Genomic DNA, 14,334 nt, shown 5'->3' on the forward strand with positions numbered 1-14,334 from the left:
GACTTGTAGACAGTGTGAAGAGTTTGAGGCACTGCAGTGCTCATAGAGCTAATTATTTCAAAAATACATCCAGATTCAGAGGCCCACGTGGATCCATTTAAACCATGTGAACAAGATCCTCTTCTGTAAAACTGAGGAGTTGTGTAATTTACTGGTGCCGTCTAACAAAACCTCATGCGAATATGACACCATCAGACTAAAATCTGCAGTAGGAATAAAATCTGATGGCAGCAGGACTGTTAGACGGACATGAGGTGTGACTGGAAAACCACCACAGTGTTTAAAAGATTTGAATATTGTTCTCCAGTGAAGAAGAAACAAATGTTTGGTTTCCTAAAGGCAGAAAAAAATTGCTTATAAAAGTCAGATTTGACTGCGAAAAATAATGGCTTGTACTTGTTGGAAACAAAGATAATTATTTACCAACAACTTGTAGAATCAAAATGTGCTAACGTCTAATAAAAATGATCAATAACAGAACTCATCACAGTGGTTTGTTGGAGTGATTCTAACTTTTAGCAACTCCACTGTAACATGTCAAAGATAGCAGTCACAAAGAATCGTATCTGATGAAGTAAAAAAAAAAAAAAACCCCATAGTGACAGTCAGCAACAAGCTTCAGATTCAAATGTTGCTGAACCACATATTCTTTGTCGTGTTTTAAAGAAGCTTTTGTGTCAGATTTCAACTGCCTTTTCTTTTGTTTGGTCTTTTCCATCCATTGGGTCAATATGTCATAACAGCTGCTTTCATACGAGCTCTGTGTAAATGTAGAAGACCTGCTACACAGAGTCCACCATGTTTGTAGTTCAGACATTGGATTTTCTTATGCGTTCAGTTCTGATATCATTACATCCCATCATTTAAATAATGTTTCTTAAATGCTGTGTTTTCAATTCAGAGCAGACTGATTGTCGTTGTCACTCAGATAAAACCAGAAGTATCTTTAAAATCGTGTTCAGGAGCTCCTGGTGGGTACGTCCCTGGTTTGATCCCAGGAGATCTTTGAAGCATTTCGTCTGCATCTCGCATATTAGAGTTCTGCAAACACAGACAGCTACCGCGGACACACTCTGACTTTACAATATTGGGTCACTAAAACCTGTCATTTTATTTACACCGATCAGCCACAACATTAAAACCTGCTGCTTAATTCTAGATTCACTTTGTGTCATCAAAACATCTCTGACCCTCAGGCCACAGACACAGGACCTCTGGATGCGTCCTGTGTTTTCTTTTAGGAGGGTGTTGGTGGTGGATCCTGTGGGTTACACAGTGTCACCTCCGTGGATCAGGTTTGTTCCGATCGAGTTGGGATCTGGGAAGTTCAGGCCAGGCCTCTGCCCTGGGCTCTTGTTTGTGTTCCTCAAGCAGATCATTTTTTAGTGCAGCAGGACCAGCAGAACATTGTGTTGTAACAAGATAATCAGTGTTTCCTTCAGCTGTAGCTTAAATGTTGGGGCTGATCAGCGTATACAGTATGTTGGAGATGGAACTTCTACCGTCCTTTAGAAAAGCTTAACGGCTTATCCCAAATCATTGTCAATGAGCACATTTGCTTTATCAGGAGACCTAAACGAGATTGAGTTGAAGGTGCCAGACACCCAGTGAAGTCATGAAGCTCCTGCCCTGTATGTTCCTCGTGCTCTTTGTTTTGCTGTCGTGATGAAATGTTGTCAAAAATCCACTGATGCCAGGCTCCTCTTAGAGGGCTGAAGATGTCCCTGTTGGGGTCATGAAGAACCACATTACTTGATTTGTGAGGAAAAACAGTTCATTTGGTCGAGCAGCACTGATGGAAAGGCCTTGGAAGGATCCTGAAAGGTGCTGACCGTCCTCCTTTCTACTTGAGGTGTTCAATAATCGAGATATCTCCTCTCTCTGGGTCCAAGCCGTTCATGTACAAACCACCGTTTCTGCTCAGAGGCGTCGTCAAGCCCTGCAGCCCGGCTTCCTTCTCGTTCTTGTCCCGCTCGTCGTTGAAATTGACCGACACGGTCCTCCTGGGCAGAGTGAGCTCTGGCGCCGGGCTGAACCCCAGCTCTGACGACAGTTTGCGTTTAATTGATGCGGCACGCTGGAACTTGTCGTAGATCTCGACGCTGACACGACGGCGAGTTTCTTTGAACTCTGCAGAGACGTTAGCCGTCCACTCGGCAGCGTGAGCTCGGATCTCCCCGACCTGCAGGGAGACGGAGAGAGAAGTGATGAGACAAAGCAGAGGGAGACACATGGAGGTGTTCAAAGGGTGTGATGACCCCTGAGGTCATCTTGTGTCTTGTGGGTGGTTCTAGTTCAGCTATTGGTTCTGTGAGTGGCTGTTTAGGGTTATCAGGAGCACCCAGTGTGTTCCTGGGTTACTTCAGGGCTGACTGCAGTCTAATCTCTCTCTACTCTGCTTCCCTCCGCAGGTATTGCATCGCTCTGGTTATGGGTTAGTTTTCTTTGTTTAGGACGTTTGCATGTACAACACTTGCACAGACATAATTCATGCATACATCACACACACACACCACTGACTCCATGTATTCTCACAACCCCATATTGGTTTGGTTTTTAATTTGACATAATTTAAGGGAATAAAGATAAGCTTTAATTTTGAAACTTGGTGTGTCTCTCCTTTTGTTGCGGCCATCTTGAGCCAGGTCGTAACAAGGGTGATTTAAAAACAGATTTGAGCCGATGAGTCATTTATATTATGAATTAAAGTGATTTTCAGTTAAAATGCAGAGAAATAAGGAGAAGCACATAACCTTTAAAGACTTATTAACAACACAGATCTGCAGAATACTTCCCAAAGCACATCATCATTATTATAGGAGGGATTTATATTCACCTAACTGCAGGTTTAAAATCCACACGCAGACACTTAAAACTTTGTTGTCCATCTGTTTCATCCTTACTTTTAATGACGGCTCAGGTCAGGCAGGACACTCATGGCTGACTCATTTGCAGCTCCAAGAAACATTATTATACTCATGCATATATTTTGTATTGCCTCCATAATGAACATCCATATTCATGCATGTTGGCTGTTTGTGTTCTTCCAGAGCTCAATCAAAGTCTGAAGTATTTTCTGTCTATATCTGACTGCATAACCGTTCACTATAAATGAGTCAGTTCCTTGATGCAATCATCTCTAACTGAGCTCTATGTTATCTCTGTGCTGTAATGTTTAATTCTGTCACTTTGATTAAATTGTTAAAAACAAGCTGATAAATGCAGTGGTTATAATGTAGAAATCTTTTCATTTAGATTCAGTATCTGTAGTGTACTGATGCATATTATGTTTAATCTTTTAAAGAGATAAAAAGAAACAGAGAGTGAAGTAGAGTGACGACATCACTGACCAGGAAGTCGACTTGATTAAATTAAAACAATGTATCTGCAGCTAAACAGGACATCACAGTGTATCCATCAGTTATGGAAAATATGACGCACGCATGAACACCTGAGTACATCTGCAGCCACAGCATGGATGTTACTGCTGGAACAGGGCATTATTAACATTCATTAAACCATAATAACACATTTCTTTTTATCTGACGTGCACAGCGGATCTACGAATATACATAAAATGAGTTTATTTAATTAACTTTCTGAACTACAAAAACTGCCAAATTAAATCTACGTCCTCTTCATGTATAGAAAAAAGAACTTTATATACAAAAACAAAACCCTCATTACATCTTAATCTAAAATGAAAATGTGTCTGTCTTCAGTAAACTATAATGGAATCTAGCATGAATAGAGCTTTACTTGCACATAGATGCTTAGTCAGCATTTCCCAGGTCGGCAGTAACTATAGGAAACTAATGACTAAACATGCAGCTTGCCAAAGCATGTAGAGGCATAAACATGGTCCCACTGCTTTGAAAAATAACACATTTAAATGCACAGAATGCTCTAACTTTTATTTATTACACTGATTTACGTCAAGGATGATAAACAACATAAATATTAAAAGAGGAGATGCTGGAATTTGCCCTTAGACTTCTGCTAACTGATGCACTTCTCTAACCTACAGCCCAAGTTGGTCACCTAATATTTCCAGGATCCCACCATCATATAGCTCGCTAGAATAGGTCAGAGTACTCCTACTAAGATAAGATGTATTTATAAAACACTGTCTCATACGTTGCCTGTAGGGACGGGTCTGTATTTGAACTCTTTATAGCACAACAGGCCAATGACTACCAAAGAATACACCCGACGCAGCTTCTGTTTTCATGTCTAAAGCTTATAAAGTAAATCCACTTTGCCTTCGGCTAACAGATGAGAATGTAAATAGACAAATAAGAAAAGGGCAGACCCAGTCAGGGTGACATGTAAACAGAGAATTGAAGCAGAGCTGTGCAGAGCCATAACTTTGTTTATCCAGGATACATCTGTGCCTCAATGTGACACTAACGTGATTCATCTCATCACAAAGCGACTGGAGCAGCATTTCAGGTCAAATATCAGCCCCGTGCAAAACACATGCTCTGTCTGGTACATGGATATCACACATGTTCACACGTCAGTGAGGTTTTAGTGTATCACAGCAGGACTTCAGCTTGAGAACCCACTGGGAGCATGAGTGAACTCACACAGATCATCAAACAGTCACTCAGCGGATCATGTTTAGCTCATGACAACTCGGTGTTGTGTCACTGTGTCATCGTGTTCCTGCTAAAGAAGTCTCTGAAACTCAACAACATGTTTGTAACTTAAGGACAGAATCTGTATTTGTGCCCACCAGTAAAATCTATTTATTGCACTGTAGAGAGGAACCTCTGGGTGTTCTGGAAACTCACAGATGTTCACTTTTGGAAACAGTTGGATTTAATTTGATAACCTGTGTTATATTTTGTGTTGAGACAGTTCGGTGTTCATTCTCTGGTAAGAACACCAGCACATATAAGCCATGATCTCCGTCTCTTTCTCTCGCCCTCTGGAGATGATCACAATAATGTCTGAAGACTGCGTTCATGTGTTTGGATGACAGAGAGTCGATTGGATTAGAATACAGTTGCATCATTGAAATGAAGTTAGGCAGAGGGCGAAAGTTGAGGCGGGGATGTGGCACCGTGGACAAGCTTATGTAACCTTTGTGTTACAGAAGGGCAGAGGATGGAAACAGGTGTACATGGAGCAATATACAAGAAAAGAGAAACACAAGCTGCAAAGCAAATGAGATGAAGCCACTGAATGGAAATGAAAACCGAAAGTCTCGTACCTCCTCTTTCGTCCTCTTGGAGATGACTCGGAGCCAGTCTCCTATCATGCTGAGGATCGCAGCAAAGTACGCCAGTCCCACCAGAATCCAGAACCATACAACTGGTTTATAGTAGTCCAGGTATTCTATTTCTGACCCACCTGGACACAAAAACACAGAGCTGTTCTCAGACCTGATGGGAAATATCAGCGTGATGCAGAGAACCAGATAGATTTAAGGAGCGTGTTCGGTCACCGGCTGTGTTCACACCTGCAACAAAGTCCCCAAATCCAATGGTAGTCAAGGTGATGACCACAAAGTAAAGGGACTCCAGAGCAGACCAGCCCTCGATGTGCTTAAAGATGGCGGCCGGGAGCGCCACAAACAGCAGGCAGCCAAACAGCACGAAGAGCAGCGTGGATATGACCCGGATCTTTGTCTGACTGATGTCCCAGTGCTGCAGGGGAGAGACCAAGACAGAGACGACATCATTCAACCATCCGCCAAAGCAGCCAACGAGCTCATCACATCATTTGCAATGAAAGAGAGTCCAGACAACAGCAGATAAACTATTCAGATTCCTCACTTAAAGCAATCAATGTCATACCATGGTAAAAGTACAAAAGTATCATCGCCAGTATGTACTTAAAGTAGAAAAAGTTAAAATAGAAAAAGGCAAAAACTGCAATAATGACTCGTTCTTGACTTTATAAGAATCATTTCTGCTGGTGAAGCCGGGGGCTACAAGGTGGGTCGGTGGTTAGCACTGTTGCCTCGCAGCAAGAAGGTCACCAGTTTGCGTCCCGGTGAGGACACCCGGGATCTTTCTGCGTGGAGTTTGCATGTTCTCCCCGTGCAGCGTGGGTTCTCTCTGGGTTCTCCGGCTTCCTCCCACAATCCAAAAACATGTTGAGGTTAATTGGTGATTCTAAATTGTCCGTAGGTGTGAATGTGAGTGTGCTTGGTTGTCTGTCTCTAAGTGTAGCCCTGTGATAGACTGGTGACCTGTCCAGGGTCGCCCTAAATCAGCTGGGATAGACTCCAGTCCCCCCGTGACCCAAGTGAGGATTAAGTGGTGTATAGATAATGGATGGATGGTGAAGCCGGCCGAGTTTTAACAAGTTGTACCATCAGGCAGTTTAGTTGCTTTCTTCCAGGAGGTCAAATAATACGTCTGAGGAGATGATTAATGAGGTTGCAAAGTGGAAAAAATGCTCAAAATCTGTTTGGTAGAATCACAACCACTCATGGGCGTCTGAAACCTGCAAAGAGGCCTCAACGGCTTTAGTGAAAAGTCCTGAGCCAAAATGGAGTCACTGATTAAATGTTGAACATACGTAATTACATCAATAAATATAATCTAGATTTTTTTAAAAATAAAAATCATATTTCCTTCTGGAACTCCCTCTAAAGTACAACCTACCAACCTTTGTTCAGGCTCTGAGTAAATCTACTTTGATCCACCACAGACACCACTATTATTTTGGGTATTTTTATGGTAAATGCATCAGTTTGTATCCTCGTCCTGCAGTAAGAAGACTTGTTTAAAGTACAGCAACATTTTCTTTAAACTAATGTCTAGATGTTCAGTTGTGGTTGAGGTGGTAGAGCAGTTACTAAATGTAAGCTGGTGTTGTTGTGAAGGGCATACAAATGTTTGTAAAAAAAAAAAAATCACGGTGAGTTGTCGTTGACGACAAGCTGTCGTGTGCTTTAGAAAAAAGTCATTAGGATTCATTGTGTGTTAATCATTAATGTCTGAACAGTTCTAACAGTCCATCCCAGAGCTGTCTGAGTATGTCAGCCTGGACAAAAGTAGAGGACCGACAGACAATTATAAAGCACACTGTTGAAGAAAAAACTGTGTTTGAAGTGAGATGTTAAAAGAGCCGGATGCTGTAAGCAGTAATAGCATTATTCCATAAATTGGTCCCTCGGGCGCAGTAGAAAAGAAAAGAGGCTCATTGATGATAATGCTGCGGGCTTGCACAATCTGCACAGAGCAATAAGGTTTTAACAAACACACGCTTACACAATGAACTTTTGTCCTTTTTCCTTAATTATAATATTCACCACGGAGTCCCTCGGGTGCTCTGAGAGCAGCAGAAGGAGCAAATCATTCTAAACTATGTTTCTGTTTTCAGATTTCTGCTTATTTCGTTAACAACTGCAAAGCAAATTGTTTGAAAAGCTGACCACTAACTGAATTAGCTTTGCGTCTCTCATCTGGGATCAGCAGGCTCAGTCCGACACGTAGCGCGTCTTAATTTATAGTCTGGTCTCAGAAACACCGTCTTTATGTAAGAATGTGATAAATTAATGAATCAACGAGAAAATTACTGCCCAGCAACAAAACTTCTGTGTTCTTTAGTCAGCTCTGGCAGCTTAATGAGCATAAAGCCTAAAATAAATGAGTTCATTTACTCATTTTGGGTTCTGGATTTAGCTTAAATGAACCACGATGCTGCATTTACAAAGTAATGTAGTGGCCAGTATGTTAAATAATTGTTTCTAAAGCAGCTCAGCCTCCAGAGTTTCTCATCGTTTACTGAAACTAACGACACAAATATTTAAAAACCAAGCTGACCTTACTACAGAAAACTTCATCATTGGGATTTAACGCCCACTGGAGTAAATCAGGTTAAATGTCAAGCACTGCAAAGTACTTTTAACATAAGCTTCAAACAGTGAGAAATACTCCAGAGAAATGATTCAGCCTTCTTTCCTCTGTAGCATCTGAGCTAAATCAGGTCTATAGAAAATGTGTTCACTCTGTGACAATACACAAAAAAATCCTGGAAAATCACCTTGTATTTCAGCATTAATAGGAATAATACTGGATTTTTGCATTCATGCGTTGATGCATCTTGCAAATTTAATTAATCAATCCAGAAACAGTCCAACTTAACTGAAACTCAATTTTGAAGCAGATTTGTCAGAACATGTCCGATACCACATGTAGCACAATAACAAAATACATACTATACTATCAAATAGGATTTAATCCACATCTTCTAGCTTTAGTGGTTAAATCTGATCAAATTTAAACTGAAAACAGAAAAGACAGACGATTGGATGTAAATGATCTAAAACCGATCTTTCTGCCTGCAGTCTGTGAAGTCTCCTGTGAGTGTTTGAGAATCGTCCGTGTGTCTGTCCAGTATCTGAGTTTTGGCTTCATGTGACTGTGTGTTCCTTCAGACTCACCACAAACATCTTCTCCACTCTGGCAATGCCTTTGCCGAATATGGTGCCGAGCTGATCTCCCACACCGGCCAAAAGGAAGCCGAACAGAGGTATCCCTAACAACGCGTAGACGATACAGAATATTCTTCCGCCTTCAGTGTGGGGAGACGTGTTCCCAAAACCTGCAGAAGGAAGGAAGTAGAAACTGAGATTGGAAAATACCGTCCAGTTATCTGAGTCATGGTGACTACTGCACGAAGACCAGAACAGTGGATTTCTCCTCTGTCACCTGCTCTTTGGCCTGCTGTCGAGTCCTGACGTCTGTTAATGCAACCAACATTTTTATAGCGCAAAGCTAAAAGGCTTAAATGTTTTATGTTGCACACACCTTTTGTGACTTTATTTAATTGCACTTGAAACATTGTTGGTTACATAAAAAGATGAGGTAACAGCATTTTTTAAAAGCATGCAGCAAGAACAGAATGAGGAAACAGCTTCAACAGCAGAGGAGGTGAATGTTTGTGGTTCCACTCACGCTGCATTCACCGCAGGTCAATAACTGTGCTTTTATCCAGTGTTTTTGCAATTTAATAAGGTCTAACAAAAAGACAACAGAAGCCATAAAATTGGTGAGTAATGACAGAACTGAAGAAAGAGCAGGTGAAAAAAAAAGTGAGAAAAGAGAAAAGTGAGGCGGAGGAGTAGAAAGATCAAGAGTGAAAGAATGTCATACGAGAAGATGTGACAATACACACACACACACACACACATACACACACACAGAATAAATGTAAATGCATGGGGTCGATGTGCTAGTTTGATTACATCCAGGAAGCAGATGTAGAATCAGGAATCAGTGCCAAAAGAAACTCCCTCCTCTTTCAACAGCAGTAGGTCACTGTCACTGTTACATAACAGCTGCACAAATGCAAACAGAACAAATCCACTCACTTGAAAGAACATTTAAAGACCCCCCCGGGGAAAAACAAAGTGGTTTTTTACCATGTTAACACATCTGTAGGGAGTTTTTTTGAGATTAGTTTTAAGGGTTAGACGACCAGCTGGAGAGGGACTTCAAATGATCTGAATTCACATTGTGATACATACTAAGGAGGTGACACAAAAAACAAACACACAATCCTCATACGCCAGAAAATCCACAGTGAGATAGATGATCTGAATAAGTACTCTTTGTGTGTGTTTCCTACCGATGGTAGTGATGACCGTCCCAGCAAAGAAGAAGGCCGAGCTCAGGTCCCACAGGCTGCTGTGGCTGGTCAGCGTTCCTGCAGGGTTCACTCCTGAACGGATGGCAGACACAACTTGCTGGACAGGGAGGAAGAGAGAGACAGAGAGAGCTTTTGAGCCATGTGTTCCTCGTAGAGGCGCAGGCGTGTGTCCACGTGCTCGCCCGCCTAATGAATTAAAGATGGCCACATATAAAAGTTGAGATGACTGTAAGCGAGGCAAAAATCTGGAGCTGTCAAGGAGAATGCATTAAGGGAATCTGGTGCCGGCAAATGTCAGAGTCCCAGGAGAGTTTTCTGGTCGAGAACAGGAAACAACAAGAGTCTAACAACAACAGGAGCAGACTTTGTGTGGCTCGACTGGTCGTCCTTCTTCTCCTGTAAGATTGAAGGAGCTGTCCGTGGTGCTGAAGCCACTGCTGCTATGCTGAATCACAACTCTGCACAATATATAGTATTTTTTTCTTGCGCTTGTTTATATTACTCATTTATATTTTACTGCTTTTATTCTCGTGTTATTCTAATTTTTATTTTTATAACTATGAAAAAAGTCTAATCAGTCCCATCTGTGTGTCTGTCTGTGAACAGTCTCGAGCTCGAGTGCTGAGGTCTATCCATCCATTATCTAGACACCGCTTGATCCTCACTAGGGGGGCTGGAGTCTATCCCAGCTGACTCAGGGTGAAGGCAGAGGACACCCTGGACAGGTCACCAGTCTATCACAGGGCCACACTTAGAGACAGACAACCAAGCACACTCACATTCACACCTACGGACAATTTAGAATCACCAATTAACCTCAACATGTTTTTGGAAGCCAAGCCAGAGAACCCGGAGAGAACCCACGCTGCACGGGGAGAACATGGAGACTCCACGCAGAAAGATCTCGGATGTCCGCACTTGGACGCGAACCGGCGACTTTCTTGCAGTGAGGCAACAGTGCTACCAACTGCTCCACCTTGCAGCCCTGCTGAGGTCTAACAAGTTGATATTTTCCAGGTGAGCTAGGAATCGCCTCTCCTCCGAATGATTCAATTTGGGGGTCAGTCAGTGCAAAAATAGCTCCACTGGAACTCAAAGGTCCCTTTTCCAAAAAGGCTGTATACCTCCAAAAGGTTGGTTGGCAGATTTATGGTATTTGGTGCAGACCAACAACCATGTTGGGGCTTTCTGTTGGTGATGTTACATTTGACCTTGGAAGATATTTCACAGTCAGACTCACGGTCATAAATTGGATCGTACCCACTTCACCTTAGACAACCAGTCAACCATGATTAATGAAACTAAACACCTATTTTATATTAATTTGGATGGAATAATGGTTTAGAGGGGCTCAGTGCAATCATGGCCAGCAGGAGCAGCTGTATCCCTCTAACTATATATACCTCTAATATGAAGTCAGCCTCACCTTAACCAGTTCCTCTAGCTGGCTCTGGTTGACACAGGAGTGTCTGGACAGGAACTCCAGCTTCTGGGACAGGATGGCCAAACGCTGAGCACTGGAACAAGAGAAAAAAAGTGAAACTGAGAAATGTTTCAGATAGTGTCTTCATATTTTACAAACAGAGTGTACTCTTATCAAAACCCCATTGTTAAGGGTGCACAGACCGATCATAGTTGGTGTAAAAGACTGATGATTGCAGTCTACAAAGTTACCAAGTGCTGATTTGGTTTAAACTACGTGGAAATGAGTAGAGCAGTTACGGTGATACTTTGAACCAGTGCAAAGACTTCTATACCACAGTTCTCCAAGGAAACTCATCGTTAGGGGTTCCTACTTGAACAAAATCACAGAAACTCAGTCATTCCTTTATGTGGGAAACTAAGTGGTTTGCAGTGGTTTACCTGCTGTTAGAAAGCTTGTTGTCCTGCAGGTTTCTGGCATAAAGTGTACAGAGATGAAACTATAAGGACCCCATAATTGAGCTCTGGGGAACTCCACATGTTTAAGTGATCCACGCAGATATATGATCATCAGCTGCAGCATCCTTTTTTGTATCAGCGAGCGCCACACAGTTTTCAGTCTATGTGTGATTATTATTCAACATCGTTTAAAAAAAACTACAATAAGATTTTTTTTTTTCATTTTAAGTATCGAGCAAACATCATGTAGTATATTTATTAAAGGGGTCTCAGTGCTGTGCAAAAAACTACCGGTAAATTCACTTAAAATAAAATAAAATCACTTGTGAACGAATTTACATTCAATAAAAACGACATTCAGAGTAAACAAAATATTCACAGTAGATCAATACCACGTTGCACTTTTTTAGAAAAAGCTGAATACCTGCAGTTCTCAGAGGCACTGAGGAAATGGATGATAGGAGGTGGAGGGATGACAGGGGAATGATGGGTAAATGGTGGATGGACGACTGTTCTGGCGGTGAGGCAGACAGACAAGCAGACATGCTGTTAACCTGCCTACCTCTCGTGAGGCTGCTCCAGGGATCTGAAGACTGCTGCTCCCATCACCAGGTACAGAACCACCAGAAGAAAGATGGCCGTCACAGTCTTCCACTTCATCACCGTGGCAACCACCTGCAACGACTCACCAGTCAACTCGCGGGCAGACAGGATGGCGTCCAAAACTCTCTAAGAGTCATACAGAACCTGTCTCTCGCTGTAAAAACTATTTAAAAAGACTTTTCCTCTGATGTTTTATTTTGTCTCTCACCTCACTCTCCTCCCGAGGAGTCAGTGTGATTGGCTTTGTGGAGAAGGAGAGGCGGGGCTTAGTGTTGTGAGTGGCGGATTTAGGGTCCAATAAGTCTGGAGCTGCCACTGTCAGGGGAAATGAGAAAATGGCATTGAATTTTTCTTTTTTTTTTTTCTTTTCCCCCTCCACATACTTTTCCTCCTGCCTGTCCCTGCTCACATGCCCCGGTCAACACATTTAGCTGTTAATTTTAGAAAATCCTTATAAATTAATCACAAGTGGCCTTCAGATCCTAACACTGGTGAAAGCATGAATCAGTCCGAGCATTTAGTGTAGTGCCACTTGGGTGTGTAATATGTGTGTGCGTTTGACAGATCCAGAGAGCAGTTTGTGCTTGAAGCAAGAGGAAAGAGGAGAATGAGAGTCATTTTAAATGTAAGAGGATGGATGTGGTGAGAGCAGGAATGTTAAGAGTGCTTGAAAGCTTGAAAAGCAAGAAAGGAACGATGACTACGGTTGTTCATGTCGAGAGACCTTTATAGCAGGTGAACGAACAGCTTTCTTTTTGCTGCAGGCCAGTTAGTGTGTAAGAGGTATGCACTAATTTCTTTTTAATCACGAAACATCTTTATACCGGATCGAGTGTCTAATTTTCTGTGGGTATCATGAACAGAGAAAATGAGCATAACACCGCCATCTGTTGTTTGATCTAATGTAATTTCTAAGCAGTCAAAGTGAAAAAAGAGGGAGTCACAGTGGAGACAGCAGCAGTTTGTTACAATAACTTTCTCCAATCAGCTTAAATGTTAGTAGCCTCGACTGCTGACGCACTTTTACGTTCTTAATTGTTTTGGGAACCACATTTAAGCAGCTAAATGGAAATTAAACTTGAATGAAAGTGGGGAGAGAAGACAGATGATGTGCTGGACATTATGCTGTGATTTGACAGATACTAATTAATATGATCCCAAAATATATTTAAACTGTCCGATACCATACATTATTAGAATGTCTCTTCATGATCCTACAACACAAGTCTGTGAGCGTGAGAGGAAGAATAAAGAGGAGGATGAATAGAGGGAGATGGAGAGATGTAGAGAAGGTACGGGAGGCTCAAAAGACAGATGGATGTTCAGAAAACCGAGAAGAGAAGCTCTAAAAATGTTTTCATCGATAGTGAGGAGAACACGAAATCTCCTCATGCAGTTGAGTTTTTATTAAAAATGTCAATCAACTATATGCTCCCCCTGATGACTGCAGTCCCCACAATGCAAAGGTCAAAGGTGACACAATGTGATTTGTCCAAATTGAGAGAAATTCCACAAAGTATTGATTTGTACGCTTTCCTTTGAGATTCTGTCTTTATACCTGATGTACAAAATCATATCAGCACGAGAATGAAAAAGGGTCAGAAGCACTCAGACTGATTACCTTCCACATGAGGTTAAACCAAACTACTGAATATACAGTTTGTACTGGTCACCTGCAGTTAGCAACAGAAGCACTGGTTCTGCTTTAATGCAACATAAATCCAAAACTGAACTCCCTGCCTGACCAGAGTCTGTCACTTCTTAGTATAATAACTCATCTGATGTGTACAAACAATTCTGCAAACCATAGGAACTCTTAGAGGCTTTGACTTTTTAACTAAAAAAGGAATCTAGAAACATCTTGTCTACAAAGTTGGAATGCTTGATCAGGATGAATATTTAATAGATTAAAACATGCAGTGAGTGCATCTGTGCAGGAGGCAGAGATAATCAGTCACACAACAGCAGGTGGAAAAAAAAAGAAGTGAAACAAATCCTGCAGGAGCTTCAGGTGCACATGATATTTCTAGTGAACTATGTCTTTTCAGGATTGTGTTGAAAGCAAATCAGATGCCATGTAGCCAGTCTGAGCAGCGCTCACTGGGTTTTACGCACAAACTGCACAGAAGTTCCAGGAGGAGTTGTCTCCTTCCACCACTGCAAGCCTCCCTCATACACACTCTATCTACACTCTGCTCGGTCTGTACTTACTCCTTGTTGCTGCCTATCCGATGCCCT

General features: G+C 41.9%; 1 protein-coding gene across 1 annotated transcript; it reads right to left on the minus strand.

Annotated features, from left to right (window-relative positions):
* Positions 1 to 1,843: 1,843 nt before the first annotated feature.
* Positions 1,844 to 12,406, minus strand: LOC103360844 (potassium channel subfamily K member 2-like). The gene is made up of 8 exons (XM_008286753.1): positions 12,305 to 12,406; positions 12,056 to 12,168; positions 11,039 to 11,129; positions 9,592 to 9,709; positions 8,405 to 8,565; positions 5,468 to 5,654; positions 5,219 to 5,358; positions 1,844 to 2,182 (listed from the first exon to the last, which is right to left on the minus strand). The coding sequence occupies exons 2-8, from the start codon at positions 12,151 to 12,153 to the stop codon at positions 1,844 to 1,846; spliced, it is 1,134 nt and encodes a 377-aa protein (XP_008284975.1). The 5' UTR covers positions 12,154 to 12,168; positions 12,305 to 12,406.
* Positions 12,407 to 14,334: the final 1,928 nt, after the last annotated feature.

This window comes from Stegastes partitus, unplaced genomic scaffold, assembly GCF_000690725.1.
Source record: "Stegastes partitus isolate 25-593 unplaced genomic scaffold, Stegastes_partitus-1.0.2 Scaffold467, whole genome shotgun sequence".
NCBI lineage: Eukaryota > Metazoa > Chordata > Actinopteri > Pomacentridae > Stegastes > Stegastes partitus.

Bases quoted from the DNA above. Each gene is read 5' to 3' on its own strand.
- LOC103360844 (XM_008286753.1), bottom strand. From the start codon at position 12,153: ATGAAGTGGAAGACTGTGACGGCCATCTTTCTTCTGGTGGTTCTGTAC. The intron at 11,130-12,055 runs GTAGGCAGGTTA...CTCTTGTTCCAG, and splicing joins CTGGAGCAGCCTCACGAGAG to TGCTCAGCGTTTGGCCATCC. The intron at 5,359-5,467 runs GTGTGAACACAG...TTTTGTGTCCAG, and splicing joins ATTTGGGGACTTTGTTGCAG to GTGGGTCAGAAATAGAATAC.